The 25,651-nt window shown below is 38.6% G+C and overlaps 1 protein-coding gene across 7 annotated transcripts in view; it reads left to right on the top strand.

Annotated features, from left to right (window-relative positions):
• The window catches only part of SATB2 (SATB homeobox 2), a 190,288-nt gene that overhangs the window by 113,511 nt on the left and 51,126 nt on the right, over positions 1-25,651 (top strand). For 5 of the 7 annotated variants that reach the window (XM_045847651.1, XM_045847653.1, XM_045847649.1 and 2 more), the window contains 4 exons: positions 1,334-1,806; positions 4,517-4,600; positions 20,354-20,566; positions 24,608-24,763. In XM_045847651.1, the coding sequence (XP_045703607.1) occupies positions 1,334-1,806; positions 4,517-4,600; positions 20,354-20,566; positions 24,608-24,763 (926 nt within the window). The remainder of the gene's footprint in view (positions 1-1,333; positions 1,807-4,516; positions 4,601-20,353; positions 20,567-24,607; positions 24,764-25,651) is intronic. The other 2 variants (XM_045847652.1, XM_045847655.1) reach the window with 1 other exon arrangement.

The following is a 25,651-nucleotide window of genomic DNA, read 5'->3' as shown; positions in this document are numbered from 1 at the left end:
ATGTGATCTGTGACTAGTTTCTTCAGCCAAAGTAAAGACAAATTCATCACTGTTTGACTCATCTCACCCAGTTTTCTAGCAAATATCACTGCCTAAATTTTTTGGAGAGTCAGCACTTTTTTGATTCAGAGATGGTTCTGTCACTGCAAACCATGTGCTGAACTACAGGCACCATAATAATGGTACAAAAATAGAGGGACATTTAAAAACCTTTTCCTATAGGTGAATACTTTTGATCTCAAGCATTTAACTACCCAAAGGAGTCTCTTTAAAAAAAGTTATCTTAATAGGCTTTGCATAATCATATCCAGCATTTGTAATTTTAAGAAATAATTATTGAATCTGTTCGGAATTTTTGTTTAAAAAACAGATTTTGTAGATTACATCTACAAGCATTCAAAACTAGTAATGATGGAGAGTTTTTTTAGCTTATTGTATTTTCTCCAAATAAACCTTTGTTTTACATAACAAAGTAACACAGAGATTTAGATAAGGATTTGACTATGAGGTGACTCACTCTTTGTTGAGAAATATCCTTGGGGGAAGAAAAAAGTCTGCCTCATGTTTGAACACATATGATACTGTCTTTTTCTTCTCCCTTTCAAGGTTATCCCTTAAATTTTTACTAAAGTGCGATAGAATGTAAAGTGTAGATAACCTGGAAAGGGGAAGCATTGTATTGAGTGGCAGGTCAAGGTGATGGTATTAATTGTGAGCTTTACTATCCTACTGTGTGTTACAATCATTAAAATATTAACTTATTAAAGAAATATTCCTGTGACAAAGATAGCAAGTGAGTAGGTAAAAAGATACACTATGTGTTAAGCATTGTCTGTGACTATTTCTATGTTGTATAATGGTAGTTATGTGGATTTGCATTAGGAGGTTGTAGTTAATTTGGCAGGAGATACTGTCCTTATCATTTCCTGATGACCATGAACTTGACCATTAATCACAAACTACAGAAGATGTTAACAGCTGTTGCTTTTATAACAAAAGGTGATGGAGATGATAGAGCTTGGAAATATAAGAGAATCTAGAATTTATTATGGTTAGTGGTTTGTGCCTTGGCTATTCACTAAAATGCTTACTTTTAAGAATATAAAAAATTCAAATGGCAAATATTATTACTTCCATACCACTTATAAAAAATCTATTATTCTAATATTTTGCAAAAAAAGCATAACTTACTCTTACTTTGGGGTTTCCAGTTTTGTATAGAAAGAGTGTATGTCATTAATTTGTCAAAAATGTGATAAAACAGTATTACATAGATTAGCAATAAATTATACCAGTGAACATAACGATAATTATCACTTTTATCTCTTAACAGTGGAAAGAGTGGAACGAGAAAACCTTTCAGACTATTGTGTTCTGGGCCAGCGTCCAATGCATTTGCCAAATATGAATCAGCTGGCATCCTTGGGGAAAACCAACGAACAGTCTCCTCATAGCCAAATCCACCACAGTACACCAATCCGAAACCAAGTGCCCGCGTTACAGCCCATCATGAGCCCTGGTCTTCTTTCTCCCCAGCTTAGTCCACAGCTTGTGAGGCAACAAATAGCCATGGCCCATCTGATAAACCAACAGATTGCTGTTAGCCGGCTCCTGGCCCACCAGCATCCTCAAGCCATCAACCAGCAGTTCCTGAACCATCCACCCATTCCCAGAGCAGTTAAGCCAGAGCCAACCAACTCTTCTGTGGAAGTCTCTCCAGATATCTACCAGCAAGTCAGAGATGAGCTGAAGAGGGCCAGTGTGTCCCAAGCTGTCTTTGCAAGAGTGGCATTCAACCGCACACAGGTACCATTAGCATTGAATATGAACGTTAACTGGTGGTTAACTTCATCCATACTGTTGCAAAACGTAAACGTTTCTTCTTCTTTTTTCACTGCTGCATAGTATTCCATTGTGTAAATATGGGCTTGGGGTCAGAAGAGGGAGAAAAAGTGAGAACAACTGTAACAGCAAAAACAATAAAAAAACAAAAAAAATGTTAGGGATGGAATTGTGACACATTTTTGTTTTATCTCTTAAAAAGTTTTTATGGATCTCATAAAAACATATAATTAGATTAGTTAATAATGTTTAGTTTATGAACTATTACTGCAATTGATCCATGCATAGCTATAACTAATCAATCAATTTTAGCAACATAATGAACATGTCTGAACTCACCAACTCAGGACCCAAAATGTTATCAGTGTCTTGGGTCTGTGTGCTCCTCTCCTCCCTCATCTTGTTATCTGCTTGTTTCTCAGATCTAACCCTGACCTTGAATTTTGTGGTAATCATTACCTTGTTTTTTAAAAAGTAGTTTTAAAACTATTAGTGCATGCCAAATCTATTGTTACTTTGTTTTTGAACTTCATAAAGAGTATCATTATGTGTTATAATTTCTGTAATATATAAACCCTTCAAAATATATAAGATTTAAGATATTAATAATGTTGTAATGAATAATTTATTCATATTTTAAGTGTTTTAGGGGAATTATATGCCAATACAATATTAAATGATAGGAAGATAAACAGTTTATGTATGTATGTCTTATTTTATTGAGGGGTCACTTATAAGTAAGAGATTCTTTTCCATCAGTGGTTCTTAGACTTAAGTGCACATCAGCATCACCTGGAAGGCTGTTAAAACACAGTTTGCTCAGGGCCTCATCCTAGTTTCTGATTCAATGGGTCTGGGGGTTGGACCCAGAAATTTGCATTTCTAATAAGGTCCCAGGTGATGCTGATGCTACTGGTCTGGGGGCCATACTTTGAGAACCACTGATCTAGCCCTTATTTGAGCAACAAAAAAGTAAAAGTGCTAATCTCAAGGAGTTAAGGACCTTGTAGTGAAACATGAACCCAAGTAACTAAAATAAAATGTGAAGTGTGGTGAACAGTATAGGAGAATGTCCGCAGTTGTTATATTGGGTGTTCATGAGAAGCTGGGAGTAAGGAATACTACAGTAGAATGAATATGGTAAGTCTTTAAGAGGACAGTGGTTTTAAGTTGAGCCACCTACTAAATGCAAGGCAGGAATCTAATCTCTGTGAAAGTGAAAATAAAAAAGATCATGGACCAACACATGTAAACAGCTGACTTGAGTGTTAGGTTGCTGGGGAGTTAGACCTTGAAGAATAAATAAAATTTAACAGGCAAAGGATGTAGAAAGGAGGATATTTTAGATTAAAGGAATTCATGAGAAAAATGTTGAGTTAAAAATATGGCAATAGTGGATAGTTGGTAGCAAAGCTAGGTAATAGAACTTTCATCTGGAGGGAGCAGATCAAAAAAGGTCTTTGGGCCATGACAAGAACTTTGAACTTCGAACTTCAGTAGGCACTGGAAACCATTGAAGATTTAATGCAGGAATATGCTATGGTCCAATAACCAGAATTGGATTTTAGGAAGATTTCTCTTCCCCTCATGATAGCAAGAGGGTAGGAGTATCATTTGCAAGACTGCCATAAGTGTCCAGCTGAAATGAGTAGAAGTTTTGAACCGGGCTGACAGCAATGGAGTAGAGTCAACAAGCGTTGTGAAAGTCCAGTTGCCTGAAAAGTGCAACCACTTAGATAGGTGAAAAGGGAAGGAGGTAACGCAATGCCAAGGTGTGAGCCTGGTAATTGAGAATAACGCTTTAGTGGGAGAATCAAGGAGGATGTTGATAGAGATGGTTGGGGTAAAGTTACAGTGATTATTTTGGATTGGGCTATCTTGAATTTCAGGTACAGGCAGATTTCTTGAAGTGAAAATGTATAGCAGTCATTGAAAATAGGAGTTTGGTGCTAAGAAAAGTGAGTGGTCAGGGATAGAGAAAGAGATTTGAAATTGATTTACAGAGTCTGGGATCTAAAGAGTCAGGGAAATGAGGGACAAAACCCTCACCACTACTCCCACTAGGCAGAGACTGAAGAAATGCTGGGAGAGATGGGGCCAGGTGAAGATGGAAGGATGGAGACCTGCTAGTGAGATAGATACAAGACATGAGTAGGGTTTCCAGGAGACTTGTTTATGTGTGGAAACCTAAGAAGTCTGGGAGGGATACGCTTGAACCCATGCCATGAAAATTGCTGATTGGTTGGTAGAGATCTTTGCAAACTTGAAAGTATAATTTCATTAGAGTGGTGAAGGCAGGAGCCAGAATTCAGGACTTAAGGAGTGATTAACTGTTGAGGATACGGAAGCAGGGGCAAATTACTGTACCCAAATTTGATGTTGAAAGGGAGGCCAGGAGTGGGTTGAAAGTTTGAATGGGATAGGAGTCCGTTTGAGATAGAAGGGTTTGTGAGGTAGAATGGGGCCTCAGCTGAAGCCAAACAGCATGCAGGAGTGATAGAACCAACCACTGTGGTTTGGTAGCAGGCTTCAGCAGTGCGGGAACTCAGGGAGTGGCAGCAGTAGGGTTGTTTGAGGTTTGGGGCTGACAGATTAAGTGTGGCAGGAGACCCAGAGAGGTGAAATTTCTTGCTCCCTTGACTCTTAGCAGATTTATACTTTCTATTATTGACAGAGTCTGTTTACATCATTTGAAACTGAGTTTGGAGGCTCACAGAGGTCTGCACGGTTCCAGACATCACTCCATCACTTCTCTCTTGTGAGTCGGTACTCAGGCAGCATTTGGGTGTCCACAGTTACATAGACTGGGGTTAGGAAACACTCTGGTCCTTTTGAGCAAGTCTGTTGCATACAGAGACAAAATAAAAAATAGAAGGATGTGTCTTTTAGTCTGTATTTGCCATTCTGTATGTGTGTTCTTTCATTTATCATTCATGTGCGTGAATGGGCATTTCATGGCTAGCCAACATTTTAGTGCCTGGTTCCACATGCAGCTCCTTTGGCTAAGGGTAAATTTGAAAGTATGGTTGCATTACTTTGGACTGAAACCAAATACAGTATACCTTTTTTCCAAATACCGTGAAGCGTAAGAGTAGACGCACAATGAGCCTAGACAAAAGACAGAGCATGCTGGTGCGAGAGAATGCTCTGCCAAGGCCCTAGACTCTGAAGCTCTGTCTTCTCCTGCACATTCCTTTTTGTCTATTTTTATGGATTAATGATTTTTCTTTGGCATTGCCATCTTTCAAGTGCCAAGTTATAAAAGGTCTAATTGAAACATGGAACACATTTTATTTTTTTCCTCCTGCCATTAAATTTGTAAGATGGCTACACCCAGAAAGAAACATTCACTTTCAATCAACATGAGCTGGAGCTCATGGGCCAGCCTTGAGGATATCAAATGGAAACTGCATAGGAATGTATGAGTATTTCCTTTTAAAATTCTGCTTTTAATTTGGGAAAGCTTTTCATCCCTCTGGGATCATAACCTGTTGTGTATAAAGCCCAACCTAATCAAGGTAGATGGTATTGACAGAATGACATAGTTTGAACTTAAGCTGGAGGTCAGCAGGCAGATTGTTTTCGCTGTGTATACCGTAGTCACTAACAGTGAGGGTGGGCAGCTGGGTCTCACCAGCAGCACTGTTCAATGGAAAATACAGCGTGCCATGCCCTCGGAAACCAACCATGGGTTTTCCACATGTTAGGCCTTTTTGAGTGGAATTGGACATTTATGGGTGATATAATAATTTGCCAGTTATAATAAGCAAATAAAAATTAACTTTTATAGATAATAACATAGATGAATTGTTAATCTTTGGGCAGAAGAGAATCTCAAAATTTTTTTTCTCTCAAAGCACGCAGAATAAGAACTGTTATTTTAGATGGACACCTAAAGGCAATACCAGTCTTGTACTCAGTGGCTTTACTGTCATGTAGCATGTCCTCAGCCCACTGAATATTTTCCAGAGGTAGTTCACGATGCCTATTACCCTTTTACTATCAAATGCAATGAAAAACAATTTTTCACCCTACAGTTTGTGTTCCTGGATTCAGTCCTAACAAAGAACAAATCTAGCAGCTTGTGTGTTTGTATGTAGAACAAAATCGCATGCATCGCATTCATAAATGATGCTAGAATTATTAAAAAAATAAGCACAAAAACATACCAGTATAGTGTTTCATGTTTGACTCCTAGGTGAAGAACTCACATTCATAACAAACAGCATTTGAAAATGTTAGTTCTCCAAAGAGAAATTATTAATTGCTTTGTATATCTGATCCATTGCCACTCTGTATGTTATTTGGTGATAGAAAATAACAGAATTAAGCAATAAAGCTATATTTCTGGAAGGTAGCTCTCAATACATTTATATTGTACCCAAAATGTTTTTCATAACCATCTGAGGCAGACAACCTTTTACCAGTCTTATTTTATTATTTATTTATTTTTTTATATTTCTCTATTGGAGTGTTAGTACAAACATATCCTGTCCTAACTAAGATCATAAAATTACGTCACATGTGCTGGGCAAGGGAAACAGCACACTCGAGGCCATGAGATGCCAGGGTAGAGAATCTGCAGCGCAGGCATGCGACTGTGTCCTGGATGCAGGGCGTAGCAGAGCGTCACATCTGCCTGCGTCATCAGGAGGGCAGAAGCCTATTTTGGTCATTATGACCTTATATATAGAACGTATTCTTATATCAAAAAAATATCACTTTCTTCTTTATGGTCCTTTGAAAGGTTAGCTCTACTTTTCATGTCTGAAGACTTAGGACAAGTGGGGACCAATGAGGATGGTAAGGTAGCAGTGATGAGATGCTTTCTGACCTGGTCACTACTATTCAGGCAGTCATCTGATGCATGTCTAAGCATTCTGTTACCTGTGGTCACAAAGTGATGTGGGATGGTCAGTGCACCCGAGGAGGCTGAGATAGATAGATAGCATTCGTCTTAAGTTTGATGTTCTGCTACTGCAACCTGTCACCCCACCCCCTGCTTTCACTTCTAAAACCCGATGTTAGCTAGTTGGCTCTTTATTCAAAGGATTCTCCTCAAGCTACTGGATTTTACTCTGCTCACATTGGCAAAGAGCTGGATATGCTAAACCAATGTCTTATAGGTGAGTGCGGACGAAAGCCCAGCTCCCTTGCCTCCTGAAGCAGGGACAGCTCTGAAGTGTGACTTCCCCTGCAAATCTCTCTGCAGGATCAGGCTAAGGCTGGCACCTTGTGTGGGTTTCTTTCCTTCTCAGTCCTGCTTCTCCTTGTCACTCACCAATTTTCCTCAGAAGCACTTCCATAATATATCACCTGCATAGGAATCTTGGTCTCCGGATGTGCTTTTTACCCCAGGTTGTGGATCAGTGTTGTTGCTAGCCTATCTGACATCTGGTTATGCCGTGGGAGTAGGAGTTGGAAAGGAACCTGCCTTCAGTTCAGTGCCTAGTACCTTCAGAAATCTAAAACGCGATGTTATTGTGGAAACAGTATAGACACTTTTACTGTACTGCTTTCTTTTGAAAAACATGTTTAAATTGAGTCCCCTGAATTTAGTGGGCTGATACTGGTATCAGATTTACTCATGTTGGGGTGGGGGAAGAGAAAGGGAGAGGGAGAGGGAGAGGGAGAGGGAGAGAGGGAGAGAGAGAGAGAGAGAGAGAGAGAGAGAGAGAGAGAGAGAGAGAGAGAGGGAAGAGAAACAGACATTAGTTTTGTGTTCCTATGAGATCTTCCAAACTTGACTTAAATGGAAACCACACTGACTGAGTCTCAATGTCTAGCTGTGCTCCTTGGCCCTGCCCCAGCCCCAGTGCCCTGTCAGTGATGCAAATGGTATTTGCAGGACTAGTAATTCTGAGAAGTAATAGGACCAGTGCTCTGTCAGGTGTTATTTTTTCACATTTATTTTCCCTTGCTTATATCCTGAATTTATTTTAGTGTTGGCATACTTTCACTTACTGGACTGATGGACATGAAGTAAGTTGCTTAGTAGCTCTTTACTGCATTTACATCTTTGCATTTTGACAGTTTGATTATGAATCCTAATTTTACATGTTCTTTTGTCCCTTATCATTTTATGGATTTAAAACGTTAACTAGAGGCGTATGATGGTATTTTTTTAAAACTTCATATTTCTAAGGAATGGTTGTGGTGTGTCCACTGACCTATGATAAACATGGTTTCATAAAATATGTACAGTGAATCTTTCTTCATAGATAAACTGTTCTCTAATTTATTTAAAAATCCAATGACCTACATATCCGTATGTCCAGAAATCCCCCAATTTACTAACTTAGTTTCTCCTCTGAGACCTTCCATCTGATCAAATCTGTTAAGTGAAGTAGAGGAAGCTTTGATCCACACTGGGCTAAATCCATTGGAACGCACGTCCTGCCACATGTGAATGGGAGCATTAGAATGCCTGCAAAGGGCAGTTGGCTGTGGTCCTCATCCCTGTCTGCACCACTGCCCCCTTACCTTGACGGTGGAGTTCAGGACACATCCTTCCACAAAGAATCGACAATGAGAAGTTTGCATCATTTGAAAACAATACTTTTGCTGTATCTTAGAAAGTTCAGGCTCATTTTGTGTCTCAAGTAGGTCTCCTGAGCCAGTTCTTAGAAACATGTTTTCAGTAGAAGCATGAATGTGTTTTGTAGAATGTGCCATTCTTCCCTAACAGTAGGCCTCTGATTTGGCGTCTTGATCCTTCTTCAGGCTCATGAAAAGGTCACAGAGTTACTCAGTTCTCAACCTTTTGTCAAAGGCCTGGTTTGAGAAAGCTGTTTACCCTGGTCTTATCTGATGGAGAAGAGGATTGAAAAAATCATTTGGGAACTCATTTGGTTGACCCATTCTTATTTGACTACTTTTTATTTTTTATGAGACTTTGCCAAAAATCTGCTGTTTACTCATCAAGGCCACATCATTTGAAGAAACTTAAGGCCAGGGTTATAAATACAATTTATGAAGTCACTCAGCAACTGGAGAATGTTTCAACAGATTGGAAAATTAGATTGAATGATGTATCAGGAAAGTTGGCAGTAAGGTCAATGGTTAGAAATATAAATGTCTTTGTGTGAAATGACAAGTACTTTGCTTTTATGCTTTATTGGCACCATGTTTAGAGTATATGCATATTCATATTATTAAGGTTAAAAATGTCTAAGGACTTGCTAAATGTTATATATTGAAGTGGCACAGTTAGGAAAAGATGTGTAGCAACCAAATGAAAATTTTAGCAATCAAAATATTTGGAAATCTGGGCTTCAGCAAATTACCAGTCAGTTTTTTATGGGAGAAGCTTTCTCTCTCTCTCTCTCTCTCTCTCTCTCTCTCTCTCTGTCTTATGTTTGATTTACACATACCGTTAGCCAAAGATAAGTATGATTTAATTACAATGCAGTTTATAGTTGTAGAAAATCTGACCTCCAAAGATGTTCAGAATTCTTTCCCAGCCGACCTCTGGTTTCAGTCATCATTATTTCTCAGTATCCAATGGAGATACGGCCCTCAGCAAGCCATACACGAATAAAACACAATGTAAATGCAGGGGTCTTGACTCCATGGTCCAGTGAGCTGGTTATAGAATGACGAGGAAACCTGTGAGAAAAAGGAAGTCCAGCCTCTGAAAGATGGGCTGTAAATATGAAATGCTGCAGACCAGGCATGAACATGTTATTGGCTTTGAAAGCAAATAATATACCCTCTTTTGCTTTCAACATTAAATTAATAAAGTAGGAAAAGATGGCCCTGCTTCCTTCATAAAATAGGCAGTCTTTCATTTCAGAATCACTGGCTTGACTTCATAGATTTAAAGATTATAATAATATTAATATCTTCCAGAATAGCAGTGTCTCAAAGTTATTAGATAGCTTAAGGATGGCCCTCCAGATAGCTGTCTCACTTTAGTTCCTCCTGTGCATGTAAAGACTGTCATTAATTGGCACTTTTTAGGCAATTTCAGCCAGAAAGCTTGGGGGAGATGCTGGCTTTATGTGCACTCTGGGTAAAGAGAAGGTTGAATCAAAGCTGTCAAACATATATGACTCTCTCCTCAGCCCTCAACCACTTGAAATAGACACATCTATATGCAGGAAAATTTGAGGACTTTCCCCCATCCTTCACAAAATTTGTACCGTAGAATCAGAGGAGACAAACATGACCACACACTGTTCTGTGTACTCCTTTCATCGCTGACTAGTGTGCAAAATTCTTAAAATTAGCTATGAACTTAGTTCTAGAAAATGCAGTTTCACCATTTTAACCAAGAAAGACTGCCTTTGGTGATGGTTTCAAAAACTCGTGTCACTATTCTCTAACGAGGAGCAGTCAACTCATTTCGCACAGATAGGGCATCTCTGTCTTCAATAAGGACTTTCTGTAACCTCTAGTGATGTGTCGCAGTGGAGACCTGCACTTTCAGTGTGAAGGCCTACTGTTTCATCGTGTAACTAGTCTCCCCCAATTCAGGGTGATGTTTATAATTAAAGTAGAATTTTTATAGAAGAAATACCAAGAAATGCTAGCTTCAGATCCCACTATTTATATACTGTTTGCCCTTGCTTATTTAAAGTAATAAAAAAAAATACACGAGTGTTCTTTTCATGGCCATTGATTGAAATGGTGACCATTTGGCCTGGAGTTAAGTGCATGTTTGTTCAAATAAAGTAAATTAAATTTAAAGGCCAGAAATGCTGTGAGAAAAATATAACGGAATCAATTTGAAGTCAATTGGAAATTACATGGTTGTTTAAATTTTATCTACAAGTTTTGTGCCTAAATTTATCACTGTAGACTACAGCATTTATTTTCAAACTTCTCTGACTGCAAGTCTCCATAAGAAATACTTTTTATATTGCAAGCTGGTGCACACAGTCACTCATATGCACATATATGTGTATGGCATGTTTGTCTTGAACTCTATCTCATTTTCATCTAAATCTTAAAGATTTTATTTGCTTATTTTTAGAGAGAGGAGAAGGGAGGGAGAAAGAGAGGGAGAGAAACATTGATGTGTGGTTGTATCTCACATAGCCCCCACCCCAGGTATGCGCCTGACTGGGAATTCAACGATGACCTTTTGGTTTGCAGGCTGGCACTCAATTTACTGAGCCACACCAGCCAGGGCCCTGTATCTTTATTTGTATATTTCTAAAGCAAAGCCTTCATGAAAGAAAAAAGGTCATGAAACAATATCTGTTCTATGTGTGAAGCATTTTGGCAATTTCTAGTCTATCTAATTGCCTTTCATTACAAAAAAGTTATGTGCTAATTTTATCATCTACTAATAATTATGATCTATGTTTAAACAATGATGCAGATTAAGACTTATTTTAAATGATGCAAAGTTACTTAGGGAGGAAAAATTGTTTTACTTTTCTCCCTATGTATGACATGGGTAAGCCTAAGTGTAAAATGAAGGAAGCATTAAATGAATATCTTAGTTCACTGCTATCCTGAATATGTTCATTTCACTTTATATACTTTATTAAATTTTCCTTTACATTCTTCTTTATCCCTAATAATTTTAATTACCCTACTTCCTAAGATTTATTCTTTATATTTTCTTTCTTCTGTATTCAGGAATACACTTAGCAAGATATAAGTGGAGGGCCTTGAATATAAGAAGTGTACTTCGATGTTAGTTCTGTATTTATCCATTAGTTAACAAATATTTATTAAGCACTCAGAAACTATGCTAGGCACTATAATGATAGCTAATGTTTATTGGACATTTAACATTTATTGGGCATAGTTTTAGGTTTTCTAGGAAACCCTATAAGGGAAGTACATTATTAATTTTACATGTGAGGAAACTGTGCCATAGAAAGATTACTAAATCCTGTCCAATTGAAGCCCAGTTTTGAACCCAGCAATTCTGACTTCAGAACTCACACTCATAACCACTTTATTCTCAATCATTTCTGCTGTCAGAGTGCAGAAGATGAAACACACAACCCCTATTTCAAGGAGTTAAATGCAAGAAGTAAACAGACTTTTGAAGCAGTAATCCCATTGTGGTATAATAAGTACCATGATCTGTCACATAACTGGTGAGATGCTTTTGACCCTGGAGGTGATTGAAGTTAATGCAGAAATATCTTATAACTATTTCAGGACAGAGTCAACTTGTATGTTAATAGATTGCTTTAATTCTTATGTCTGAATTCATTTGATACATTTGAGATGTAAATATTCAATAAATGTTTGTCTTTGGTTTGTTTTTATTTTTGGAAAGTACTATTTTTGTTAATGATTTGACAAAGTAGTCAAAACTAGTAAATGGGAGGCAGTCTGCCAACACTTGCCTCGGAGAATACTTGTGGAATAACCAGGGGCCCAGAACTTCGTGAATGCAGTGGTCATGCTACCAGGAACTTGAGGTGTTTGTAGAAACCCTAGATGTGCCCAGAGCCGAGAACACAGCTGATAAAATGTTTCCAAGAGACACCTGTTCGGTTCTCTATTTGCTTTTGCTTTTTGGTGCTAATGTGCTTAGAAAATTTTGACTTAGGTTGTGCATAGCCCTTAAGTACCTAAAACTTTGTAAAGACAACGAAAGGAGGAAAAAGGTGGAAAAAGATGGAATTGCTTATCTAATTGCATCTGTTATGGCATAGACTAGGTAGGTAAAGATTAGTAAAGTTGCCAGGCGTCTGTTTTAGGCCAAGTTTCTCCATTGCATGTGTTCAGGTGTAGCTTGTACAAGGGATTGAAGCTTAAAAAGTGCGGACTGTTTTGGTGATACCCACTCAGTTTGTGTTGCATGCTTTCTGTGTTCTGGTGTATCAGGTGGCACAAGTGCAGTTTTATTGTATATGCTAGAGAGATAGCTGTCTGTGAGGGAAATGTTCCATTTAATAAATTGCAGATTTGGGGTACATGAAATATTTGTTCTAACGCAGAGTTTGCATTGCCCAAAATTTAGTTTCTATTACCTTACTGGTTTCAGTATGTTGAATGAAAGGATCTTGAGTATATGGGAGTCAGTCTGTCAGAGCCTGCTGCTGGCTGGTCAGCAAAGACAGGACTCCCAATTCTCAAAAAAGAACGGTGTCTTCTTAGTGTCTAATATTCCTGTATGTTCCCCAACTAACCACTAAATACAAAACGTGTAAGATTCTGCTCCCAAGGAGTTTACTGTTTGATGGGAGGAAGAGGTTTAATAGTAGCACAACATATAAGATGAAAGTGTCATAAATGCAAGATAGAACTGGTGCCATTTCTTTCAAAGGAGGGAAGAAGTATTGCAAACTGCAGTATATATACATGTACACACAATACATAGTTTTTTTAGTGCATTACAGACTACATCTCTGCAGCAACATTTATCTGCAAATGCTGTTCTTGTACATGCATTTATATTTGCAGAGTATATTAATTCCCTTTAGATGCTCAATTCTGTCCACCCCCATCTTACAAAAATGCGACATGCGTAGGCTGTCTTTCCTAATAAAGAAATATTATAATAAAAGAGAAGTTTTATTAAACTAATGCAATAACAACATTTTCTGTGAGGATTTAACACATCATTTTTAATAATAAAAATCAAATTGTCATTGTTGTGCCCTGTATACCTTTTATTCAAATCAGACTAAATACTCTGGCTTCACGGCTAAGCAGTGCTCTGGGGGGAGGTGGACAAGGGGGAGTGAGTCTTTTTAACAATACAGAAATGAATTTCAGCAGTCAAGTTTGTAGTGGGGTTGTAGATTATGAATGTGGGGCCCAGGGAAACCTGTTTATATTTGTGAGCAGAGGTGAAAATGCCCCTTAGGAGCATCTAGAAGGAAATGAGATTGGAGGTTAGGCAAGAACCGATTCTGTTAGGTCAGCTTTCAGAATGTAGGATGTCTATACTTTCTGTAGCCACGCAGCTGATTTCTCAGCTTCAGTGAACTGTGCGTTAACAACTGAAATTTAAGAGCTCACTGTGTATGACTAGGCCAGGAATTTGCCGTTACCTGGTCTTCTTAGGAGAAGAATGTTTTTTGGCTCTCATGTCAGCTGGAACCAGAAATTTAGAATTGTGTGAAAATTAAGGCTAACTAATAAGTAGGCAAAAGGGTGGTGAAACGTGAGGAGTGCCTTTGGAGGGACCTTTTTTCACTTCAAGGGAAGTGCGTGCTAGGTCCTGCTCAGAGGCAGCACACACTTGTGGCCCATGTGAGTGCCAAGACCCTTTCCACCTTTGACCCTCTGTGAGTTGGGGATCTCTGTGCCTTTTAACCCTGTTGATTGGTTATGACATCATTTGTTAAAAGCAATCTATAATTATGAACTATAAAATAGTATATTTTCAGACTCATCACTACTTAGTAAATATTTCAACTCAAATATTGTTAAAGAGATATAACTTTGATTTCCGAAGAGGACTGTCATTAATTAGCTTATATATATTTTGTTCATACACCCAACAATTAATAATTAAAATATATTAGAAGCAATAAGGCCTATTTTCTCTGAAGTACCCAGTCTAAATGCTTCTAAAGAAATGCCAAGCATCCGGCTTCACTGTTAGCATAGCGGTCACGTATGCTATCTTTGGGATTTATATGCCATTCTAACGTCCCCCTTTGTTTAGATTGGAACCCAACACTTTCAAACCAGTTGCTTTATATGATAAATGAGTATTTGGGGGCTTGAGTTACTTTAAAGGTATATGTTATCATAAATATGTGAACACCACAAGTTACCCTTTATACCTCTGACTTCACTGCCACAACAGAAATGTAGTTTACAGAAATGAAAACAGTCTCTGGCTAGTTTGAGGGTTTTTTTTCCCCAAAGAAAAGCACTGGGGTTTGGCTAGGCTGGTTTCCTCAGTACACACCTGGTGTATATCACTTTAAAAAATAAATTATGCCTCATTAAATTACAATTAAATGGAATCATGATCATTTGTTTTTCTGGAAGGAAGATGTTTTGCATATTGAAAGCCTAATTTGTTGCAGGTGACAAAAAGGCTGAACAGATTATCTAATATCACTTCATTTTGGGGGTAATGTTTGCTAGTTAGTTTGTGTATACTCCAGTAGTTCAGAATTATATTCATGCGAACTGTATTATTTTCACTTCAAAATGTCTCCTACCCCTGTATCAGTTTTTGTACTTTTTTTTTTAAGCTTTTAATGAAACAGAAAGTTCTCTTGGTATTCTGGATTAGTCATGCTCTTTCTTTTCCTTCAAGTGTTCTAATACTGTCCAGTCCCCCACTCACCCGCCCCCTGGTCTCACCATTATCGCTACATCCATGCACTATGTGTATTTCAAATCCCAGCCAAGTTCAGTTCCACTTCTTCCGAGACATGTTCCCTGAGTCCTGTGGCTGGCATTGCTTTCACCGGCTTTGGAGCTGAGATGGCAGTGGTTCTGTCTGGAATTTATGACACGTGTCATCTTGAACACTGTGTTTCTATAAACCATATAGTAAACTGCTTGGCAGAAGAATCTGCATGTTAATTAATCTTTTCATTCCTTTCTGAGCTATGTTTCAAGTCATAAATAAGAAACGAATTAATTGACTGATCTGTCATTCTTTGGTAATAGGTATATTGAATTTGGGGGCTCTAATCAATGGGCGATATAGCCCAATCCTAGAGAATTACTAGAAGGTGTGAGAGCTGGGAAGAACAGGTATCTGTTAAAATCGAGTCACAATGACCTTAACTGCTGCTGCCGTTGCCCTGGAGTGACCTGGGAGTTCTGAGGGGCTCCAGCTCAGTGTTTCTAAAACCTGGCTCAGGTTTGGATTCTCTTATTACTGTCTTTAAGGATTAGGGGCTCATCAAAGGTAGTTTCTTACCTGTCCCAGACAACGCCTAAGGGTTAGTGAAGAAACTTAGAGGTAAATTTTTATGTCTTTTTTAAAATTGACTTTGAGAGACAGAGAGAGGAAGGGGGAGAGAGACAGACAGACAGACACATTTGTTGTTCCACTCATTTACGAGTATATATTCATTTGTTGATTCTTGGATGTGCCCTGCCCAGGGATAGAACCTGCAACCCTGGCATATCAGGAAGACACTTCAACCAACTGAGTTACCCGGCCAGGGCAGAAGTAAATTTTATAGGGCAATTCATGGTAATATTTCCCAAACATTTCTGCATGTTAGCATGTATGTTGTACACTAATAATTTGGGCCAAACTATGTGAATTGTTGAAGAAATATGAATATCATAATCATTTAAATAAGAAAGCTCATCAACAGAAATTGCAAATTCGGAAACTGTAAGGTCATTAAATTTATTACATATAAACATTATTTAAAACACTAGAAATAATAAGTACATCATTTTTTATTTCAAATCTTAGCCTATTTTTATCTGTGAAGATTACCTATAATAGCAACCAAGGTAGATGGCATTATATTAGCTCTTATTTTGCATTTTGAAATATCTTGCTTTTGTTGAATTTTCTGACAACTTCATATAGTGTTTGCTGGTGCAGGAAATAATATGAAGCCCACAAAATCCTCCATTAAAAGTCTATGGAGATCTCTGTTATCAACAGGGGAGTGGGAGGGGGAGGGAGGGGGAAAAGGTACAGATAGTAAGTAGCATAAATGTTAGTAGAAATAGACAGGGGGGAGGTTAAGAATAGTATGGGAAATGTAGAAGCCAAAGAACTTATATGTACGACCCATGGATGTGAACTAAAGGGGGGGGAATGTGAGTGGGAGGGGATGTGCAGGGCAGAGGGGAATAAGGGGTGGGGGAGTGGGGCAACTGTAATAGCACAATCAATAAAATATATTAAATACTTTTTAAAAAAGTAAAGTAGCTTACTATACACCAAAAAAAAAAAAGTCTATGGAGAAAACCAAGCTGTGGGTTTTTTTTTCCTCCCAACTCTCTTCGATTTTCAGCAACTTGTAACCCAAAAGCTATTTGTGCACAATATCTTTCTACCCTGTGCAGATGTTCGTTCCACTCCTTTTCAGTCAACATGTTTCCTGGTCTTACATAACCTCAGCCTCACACCAAGGAGGGAATTGTTTTAATCTCTCCCTTGAGAAGGCTCTGTTGCCTACGATGAGGAAAATACTTAATGACCACTTTACTCAATACGCGCAATATGTTTTAATATGATTACTGATATGAAAGTTTAATAAGCAATATCCTGGTTAATTTATTAATTTCCCTCGATTTTCATATTTTCAATATTCATGACCCTTCTATTCATAAAAGTACATCTTTTTTTGTTGTTGTTGTTGGTGCCCAGGTGTCATGCCACGTTTTCTATGTCTCAGGCTGCATAATGGGAATGTCCAAGTGACATCTCCTGCCTGGCTGGTTGATAATTAAAATGCCAGACAGTATAGTGGTAAGGGCTTTCAAAATGTGTATGTGTAATAAATTATTAATTTATGTTCTATTCAAGACAATTGCACTATGATAAACATTTACTTATCTTGATAATCACATGGGGCCATTTGTGGTGTATAGAAATTATGCCATAGATTTTCTTCTCATTTTTCTCCCCTATGATGATTTTCAACTAACTAAATAAACCCTTAGCATTTATGAGCCTGCAGAATTTGGGCTGTATTTTTTAAAATCCTAGTTTAAATAGTTAAAAGCTTATAAGTAACCAAAATGAAAAAGGATCAGCAAAACAACTAAAACTCTTTCTATGCCCACCTGTTAGCCACTTGTTATTGAAAATGTCTGAGGTGAAAAGAATCTGCTTTGGGACCACAGCTACACAGATGAGACCTTAAGTAAATAATTTAGAACAGTGTTCTCATTCTCTGGGGCAATACATGGAGGCGGCGCGGGCCACCTTGTTGGTTGGAGACTTTATCTTCAATTAGGCAAATGAAACAGAGGCAACATTATATTCCACCAGCCCTTTAAAATACAAATAGTGTGTCTCATTCACTTCAGAAATGATACTGATGAGCAACCACTTATAAGGATGCTTGGTCTCAAATTGTTTTTAGAGATGGATTCACTTCCCTACAATGGTGTTCAACATGTAAAAAAAATGCAGAGGAAGTCCACAATTTTGATGTGGGGAAAAAAAAAGTAAACCAAGCAAAACTAAGAAGCAAAAACACTTTATGCTTCAGAATGATTTTTTTAAAAGATTTTATTTATTTTTAGAGAGAGGAGGGGAGGGAGAAAAAGAGGGAGAGAAACATCAGTGTGTGGTTGCCTCTTGCACACACCCCACTGGGGACATGGCCTGCAACCCAGGCATGTGCCCTGACGGGGAGCTGAACCAGCAACTCTTTGGTTTGTAGGCCAGCACTCAATCCACTGAGCCATACCACCTAGGGCCAGAGTGATTTTTTTTTTAATTGATGAAGAATGAACAATTTTGAACCTAGTCTATTAGAATACTAGTTTTTTGTTATTTCACAATTCTGTGTGCAAATTCTTAGCCACATGTACTCTACACATGTAAAAATAATTTTATTGAAGTTCACAGACTTTGCTCTTGAGATATTTTAAGTATAATCATAACTAGCATAAAGAATATGTCCTTATCTGTGTAGGCCCTAAAGCTCCTCCGTGTTTGGTAATCTGAGATATGTTAAAATGCTAAAATTACTTATGAGAGAAGAGGAGGAGGAGGGGAAGACCAACTTGTCCTTTGTGTTCAGAGTTGATCATTAATCAATGACCAGAAAATATCAATCTTAGTGTCTTATTGGTATTGGAGATTAGTATTGATTTTAAATTTACTTCCTTCTTGGAGATTTTTTATCTCAGAAACAAATTTTTTACTAATATTTCAGGTTGCTTAGCACAAGTGGAAGTAGAATTACTTGAGGCAGAACTGACTTAATTTTAGAAAGAATCAGTGCTTAGATTTTATAACATTTTCTGGAAGACATTGTCACCTGTTGCTTCTGAAAGCATAACAAGAAATCTGGATTTTCTTAGAGTCACCAGTAGGGAACATAGACATCTTACCATGCTCTTTCCTTAAGCGTGCATGCACACAGACACACACTGGTTCACATTTCTCTAGCTTCTTCGCATGGCCTGTTTTATTCTCATTCATAAAGACATCTCTAATCATAGTAACATGACACCCAAGTTGCAGAACTATGTAATGGCATACTGCTTGAGGGTTCCTTGTAGTAAAATTGCCTTCCTGATATTTTGAATGGTGATTACCTTCTTAGAGTGCTGATAACTGTGGGATGCTTGTTTCTGTAAGTGACATTTGCTTCACTATTTTAGAATGTATGACTTTATTTTCAAAGATTGCCTAAGTTATCCTGAAGATTTCTGGCAAATCAGGACATGGTATATTCCTCTTGCATCAGATGCCTTTTATAGTTAAGCCATCCATTTACAAATCTGATAGCGCTTCCTTTGAATGAATTGTCCCCCTCAGTGGAAATGTCCTTGGCATCTACTTTTCATGATTTGGGGGTTGCCCCATCTGTTTTAAAATACAGAGGTTAACATGTCAGCTTTTCAAATCAGGGATGATCCTAGGCCCTGATCTCATAATACCCTGAGAATGGATGTTAGCTGGGAGTGTAAAGAGATGCTTCCGTGTGACAACCTAGCAAGTGTGCGGGATGGAAATGGGTCTTTCTTTGCCCAAAGTACTACCTGCAGTGTTCCAACTTCGGCCTCTGGCCCTTTTCTCATGGTCATACTAGTTTTCTCTACTTTTGTCAACTTTTTCCTTGTTGTGTGTGTGTGTGTGAGTGAATTCTGTCATCAGAGCACATAAAAACACTAATTTCCTCTCTAAAGTTTTCTGTTTGGTTAAGCCACACACTAAGAAAGTTTCTGAGCCTGCATGGCATTCTCCAGTGTGTGCTCTGGCCCCTCACCGGATGTGACTACATTTCCATTCCTTTCATGGGATTAGAGCTTCCCCCTCCAGGGCGTCTCATAAAAATGTTTGGGTGCCCTCTGGTCCATAAGCAGGGATACCTACTCTGTGGTTTAGACGCTGTCAGAGGGTTAACACAGGTTATAGCCATTTGCTTTGTGTTTTTTTTTTAATTTCTATAACAAACCTCTATTGAAAACAGTGGCCGGTCACATAGAAATTCAGCCAAACTTTTTTTTTTTAAGTCGATGTAAATCTCCCATGCTGTTTAAATGTCGGAACTAAATTTACCACACTTGGCAGATTTTTAAAGCCGAGCAGGACTGCCAAGTGTTCCCAATTTCAAGCAGAGAGAGTTCTAACAGTTCCTGAAATACTTGTAGGAGGCACCTGGTGGTAATTGCAGCTTCACAATTCTTCCCCAGCGCCTACCTTGCTAGCTGGCATCTCTGTACACCAATGATTATTACAGCGATGATAAAGTGTCAGAACAGAATGGTCCAAAATAAGGCATAGCCCCCCAAAGGCAAGCATGTTCCTACCAAACTGCCTTCTTGCTGGAGAATCCTCAGGAGTTAGACCTAGGTTCTTGACCTCACAGCCAGCTGGTTACAGCAAACAAATAAAAGGGGAGAAGGGTGGAAGACAGAAACACACACCTGCAGATATGACTCGGCCTATTTTTAATTTAATCAGGGATTGTTGTCCGAGATTCTCCGTAAGGAAGAAGACCCTCGGACAGCTTCTCAGTCTCTTTTGGTAAACCTGAGGGCCATGCAGAATTTTCTCAATCTTCCGGAAGTGGAGCGGGATCGCATATACCAGGACGAGAGAGAGCGGAGCATGAACCCCAATGTGAGCATGGTCTCGTCGGCCTCTAGCAGTCCCAGCTCCTCCCGAACCCCTCAGGTGAGATATTTGCTCCATTGACTTTTCAGTCTTTGCCTTGGAAACAGCTTGTCTTCACTGATACTGTGTTTTTCCTTGAACACTAAAAGAACTAATTCAAGGATTTCTTAATCTACCAAACATGTTGATAAGAGGATATAAAACCATATAAAATTGGTTGTCTTTTACTGTATCACATGTCAGTTTTTATCCGTTTAGGAACAGAAAGTGTCCTTCTTCCACACATCGCAGGAGAGCAGAAGTGGGTGGAGGGGTTGCGGTAGGCTAGCGATGTCTACATACAGCTGCTCAGTTATCCGAGGAGTTAGAGGACTTGTGTTGAAGCTGAGTTTGCATAGCAAGCACAGTGCTTTTCCTGCAATTGCACCTTTATTTGGATGAGGGTAAGGTAGCTGGGGCAGGGGACTGACGAGTAGTCCAAGCTCTGCTTTGTGCACTCCAAGAAAGACAAAACGGGGGCGGAATCTGTGTGTCATGGAAGCACGCACGTGCCACAGCTAGGTCAGAATGACTAGGTCATTCAGTGATCCCTGGTTAGACAATGCTAGTGCAAGGCTAAGTCTTCATTATTTTGTTTCCTAGGGCGCTCTCTCCCAGGATGCTATGACTCAGCTTTCCATCCCTCCTTTCTCCACAATTTAAACGCATTCTGCTCTCAGTTCCTCCTGTGAATGCACGAGTCTATTAATGCTGTGTGCTTCGAATATCCTAACTGGAGGGTCAAAGGCCCAAGTCAATCAAGAGTCATTTTCAGTTCAGATCTGAGCCCAGTCACTTCTAGCCCACTGCCTGTTTCCCTTAAACTTTTACATCTCGCTAGCTTTATGAGACTGCCATCACATTTTACAGTTGCTAGGAAGATTGCACACTCCCTGAGTGATGATTCTCAAAACCCTTCACAAATACACATTTGTACAAATCAGAGAAATGGGTATTTTGAAACCAAAGGATGTTTTGCTTAGATACTATAGGGTTTTTTTTTTAATGAGTTTGTTTTCCGGTAAGTTCAAAGGAACTGATTAAACATATAAGCAAAATTTTATTCTAGTAGAAATATTTGAGCTTTTTCAAATTCATCCATTTTTTCACACATCTTAACTTTTTATGATTTTGCACTCTGCAATAGGCTTTTAATTGAAGATCATTTTCTATCATGCGCTGCCAAACTGTGATACTTACACTTTAGTCTTCAGTGAATTATGAGTTTTAATTACTGTTAAACTAAAAATAAGTCTCCTGACTGCTTGCTTTGGACGACTGTAACCAAGCGTTTTTATAGGATTCTTTTTCACTTTTGGGACATACATATTAAACTATTGAGTTGGGTGAGTTGTTAATTTGCACTAATATTTACTTCTGTGAAATTTACCAATATTTTTGCCACCTTTGAAGGCCATTAAGACATTACAGGAGAGTCTAGCCACGGCTGTTTAACCAGACAGTTTTTCCCATAAAGTCACTTCCACTTGTCAGAAAATTACACAGATCTGTGTGCTTTAATTTTTTGCTCCTTCATAATGTTTTTCTAGCAAGATATCTTAGTCATCTTGCAAAGACCTGATAGCTTTGAGAGACAGACCAACCTACAAAACCACACAGGGTCAGTATTTTACTTTTGTCAATAGTACAAAATCCCATCTAGAAAATTCCTAGGTAAAGGTACCATTTTGAGACAAGTATAACAGGGAAATTAATTATTTAATTTAATAATTTTGAACTTTATGAAAACAAATATAAAATATTTTACTCAAAATATTTTTGAGAATACAGCCATGGCACTGGCTTTTTACATTCTCTGGAACACCCTTATTTTTCTGTTGGTTTAATGTTGGGAAAGGGGAAGTTATTAAAGTCTTTTGAAATATTTCATGATTACCTACTTACTCAACGTTCTTTATAGACATTTCTCAATAGTAAAGATCCATGTTGAGTAAAGCTTTCACGTGAGAACAAATGTTAGAGCAATACCCCCGATTCGGCTGATTAGTTGGAGCCAGCAGCCTAGGGCACAGAGACAGCCTTCCATACGTGCCTGGAGATTACTTTCCATACCCCATCGGTATTTTATTATTAGTTTAAAACAAATTGAAAAAAATTCAAATATAAAATTAAATCTCCAGAGTCTCTTCTCATAACCCTTCAATTGGCCAGTGTTCTTTGATGCACTTAGTAATAACAAAACAACAATACGAGGATAAGAATGATCATTTGTTGAGCACTTTCTGTGTGTCAGGAATTGTGAGCCTTTTGCACGAATTGGATCTTCAACAATTCACAAATGTTACCCCACCAAATGGGGATAACATTTTTCACTGTTATTCCCATTTTACAGATGAGCAAACTGAGGCTTAGATGGATTAAATACCTTGTATAAGGTCAGATGACTGAGTGGTAGAGCTAAGATTTGAACTCTGGTTATTCTAATTCCAAGACCTGGGCTCATAACAGTATATTTTAGTGCTTTGTGGGCTCTCATTTTAGCTCCAAGGTTCTGGAGAAGATTTGACCAGTCAGATAAGATAGTGAGACTAGTAAGAAACTTGAGTTGAAAAAGGCAGAAATAATGCTAAAGGCATGCTAAAGCACACACTCACCAGGAAAAGTACTGTGGATAAGCTAGAAATTTTGAGGAGAAAAAGGAATTTCTTGAAACAAAACAAAACAAAACAAAACAATTGGATTATTATGGGGAGAAGACTCCAAAGTAGAGGGCAAGCAGATACCTGTAGAAATAGCACCTGTAAAAACTGGAGATTTTGGAGGCTGATCAGCACAGAGGCCCTGAAGTAAAATACTTTTTGGAGTGTCTGACACATAGAAAGTATGGCCTCAATTATTTTTATTTTCTTGTAGTAATTAGAAAATAGTATGGGACAGGGAGGTCAAAGGAGAATGAAAAAAATCACTGAGTGCTCTTAGGAATCAAAGCCTTCATGGAAACCAAGGACATTAACTCTGGCTTCAGCACAGCATTGAGAATGGTCCCACAGTGCCCCGACTCTGTGCCCCGTCTCCCCTCAAACCTGCCTGTGCTCAGTCTGTAGGGGGATAGCTCAGGGCACCCACAGAGGAACAGTGGTGATTTGGGGGCTACTCTCTTGGTTTGGAATTAAGGGTGAGTGAGGACATAAAAAATCCACTGTAGACCAAATCAGCTGGGAACCCAAGGATTGGGGGAGACTCCTGCTGCCATGTTCCTGAGAAGGTCCCCAGCCCCCTCTCCTTACACACCAGAGCAAGTGCTCTGACCGTCTTCTGGATCAAGTAGCTCCAAATGCTGTGGGTTATCCAACCCCAAGAAACACAGACACCTTCTGTCTTGTCCTTCATTTGTCTCTGAAGCTGATGGGAAATCATTCAATTAAAACAAGCACGGCAGAATACATAAAACCACAATATGAGTTTAAGAAAATGAAAATGCCACATCAAAGGCATTCTGAAGCCTAGTTTTATGAAATGAAATTTTGTTTCATTTCCACTGATTTCCTAGGTGAAATTAGGTGACTGTCTGGGTAGCATAATGATGATAATGACGGGAAACTATACATACTCGAATGACACACGTAAAGCTTTAATAAAGGAGGAGAGAGACTCAGGAGAGTGCATTAAATTGAGTAATAATTTATTATTTAGAGACCTCTACCCATTCACTCATTTTTTTTCTGGAAGAATTGGCTCTTCCTCCAAGGTGTGCCATTTTCAGAAAGAAAAAGGTAACTGTATGTGTGTGTTCACGTGTTCTGCCTGCTTGTCCTGCAGCGAGGTGATGGCTTTTCGTTACAGGGTGGCCATGCTACCTGTGAACTGTCTGGGATTCTGTGAGGGATGGAACAGGGTTTACAGGACTCCTCATGTCCTATAGGAATGCACTGCAATTATTTCCAATCACAATTAACCTGATTAGAATAATGGACAGGAAGTGTCCCTCTGTAGCTAATGCAGTTTGGCATCAGCTGACTGAAATCCTTTGATAATTTCTGCACAGATGGCTGGGCTGAATGCGGCACTTTTTAAATGATTATTTTCATGGTCTCTTGGTAGGCCAAAACCTCGACACCGACAACAGACCTCCCCATTAAGGTGGACGGCGCCAACGTCAACATCACAGCTGCCATTTATGACGAGATCCAACAGGAGATGAAAAGGGCCAAGGTGTCTCAAGCCCTGTTTGCCAAAGTGGCTGCAAATAAAAGTCAGGTGAGTGGTTTTTAAAAGAGCAAAAGTGAGAGCTGGAATTAGGCTATTCTCCCCCTCCCACCAATAAAAATACATCTGTTCCTATAATAATAATAACAATAACAATCCCTAGGGAACCTGTCATGTTCCGAGTTTGGCTCTACAGTTTGCTTTTATTCCCACTGGAGTTTAAAAAATAGAGACTAAGTCAAAACCCAGATTTTTTGTCTTCTAAAGAATTTTTTAAAAAGAATCAGCCTTGAATAATTTCTGAGTCTAAATACTACCATGTCTTTCTTTCTTTCTTTCTGTGTTTTGGGGTTTGTTTGTTTTTTTGTTGTTGTTTTTTTTTGTTTTTTGCATTGGAGCAAAACTCGGTATGTACAAAACAGTATTTTTTGAGACCACACTTTAGCTAGGTGTCATTGCCTCTCCTATGCCCACCAGGGGAATGGCTGACTTTGTTATAATAACTGCTTTCCCTTGGCCCCAGAGACATCTTGTGATGTCAGGTGTTTCTTTTATGTATAGAATACAGTTGTTTTTCCAGGAGAAAACACACGTAGGGGAGTCCAGGGCGAGTGCTAAAATCTTTAACAGAAAAACATAGAAGCTTATCCAGCACAGTGTTTCAGAGTGCTGGGATTGTGGGTATGGAATGCTCCAGGGAAAAGGGTAGACAGATGCTTAGGTTTCTTTCTTTCTTTTTTTTTTTTTTAATTTATGAAAGCAGCAACAGTTGATGGGATCTACTATCTGTTTCAGTTCCTTTAAAGGGACAACTACCACCCTATAGCATAGGATGGATTAGGTTGAGATGCCTACTTATTTATCCCTAAGATGAATAATTACCTAATGCATGCTGGAGGAAAAAAAGTTTGTTGAAGCATAATGTCGAGAGTCCTTTGA

This window comes from Phyllostomus hastatus, unplaced genomic scaffold (genome assembly GCF_019186645.2).
Source record: "Phyllostomus hastatus isolate PE091 unplaced genomic scaffold, TTU_PhHast_1.1 phas_contig_57, whole genome shotgun sequence".
Taxonomy (NCBI): Eukaryota; Metazoa; Chordata; class Mammalia; order Chiroptera; family Phyllostomidae; genus Phyllostomus; species Phyllostomus hastatus.
This window is presented reverse-complemented; position numbering and strand designations above follow the sequence as displayed.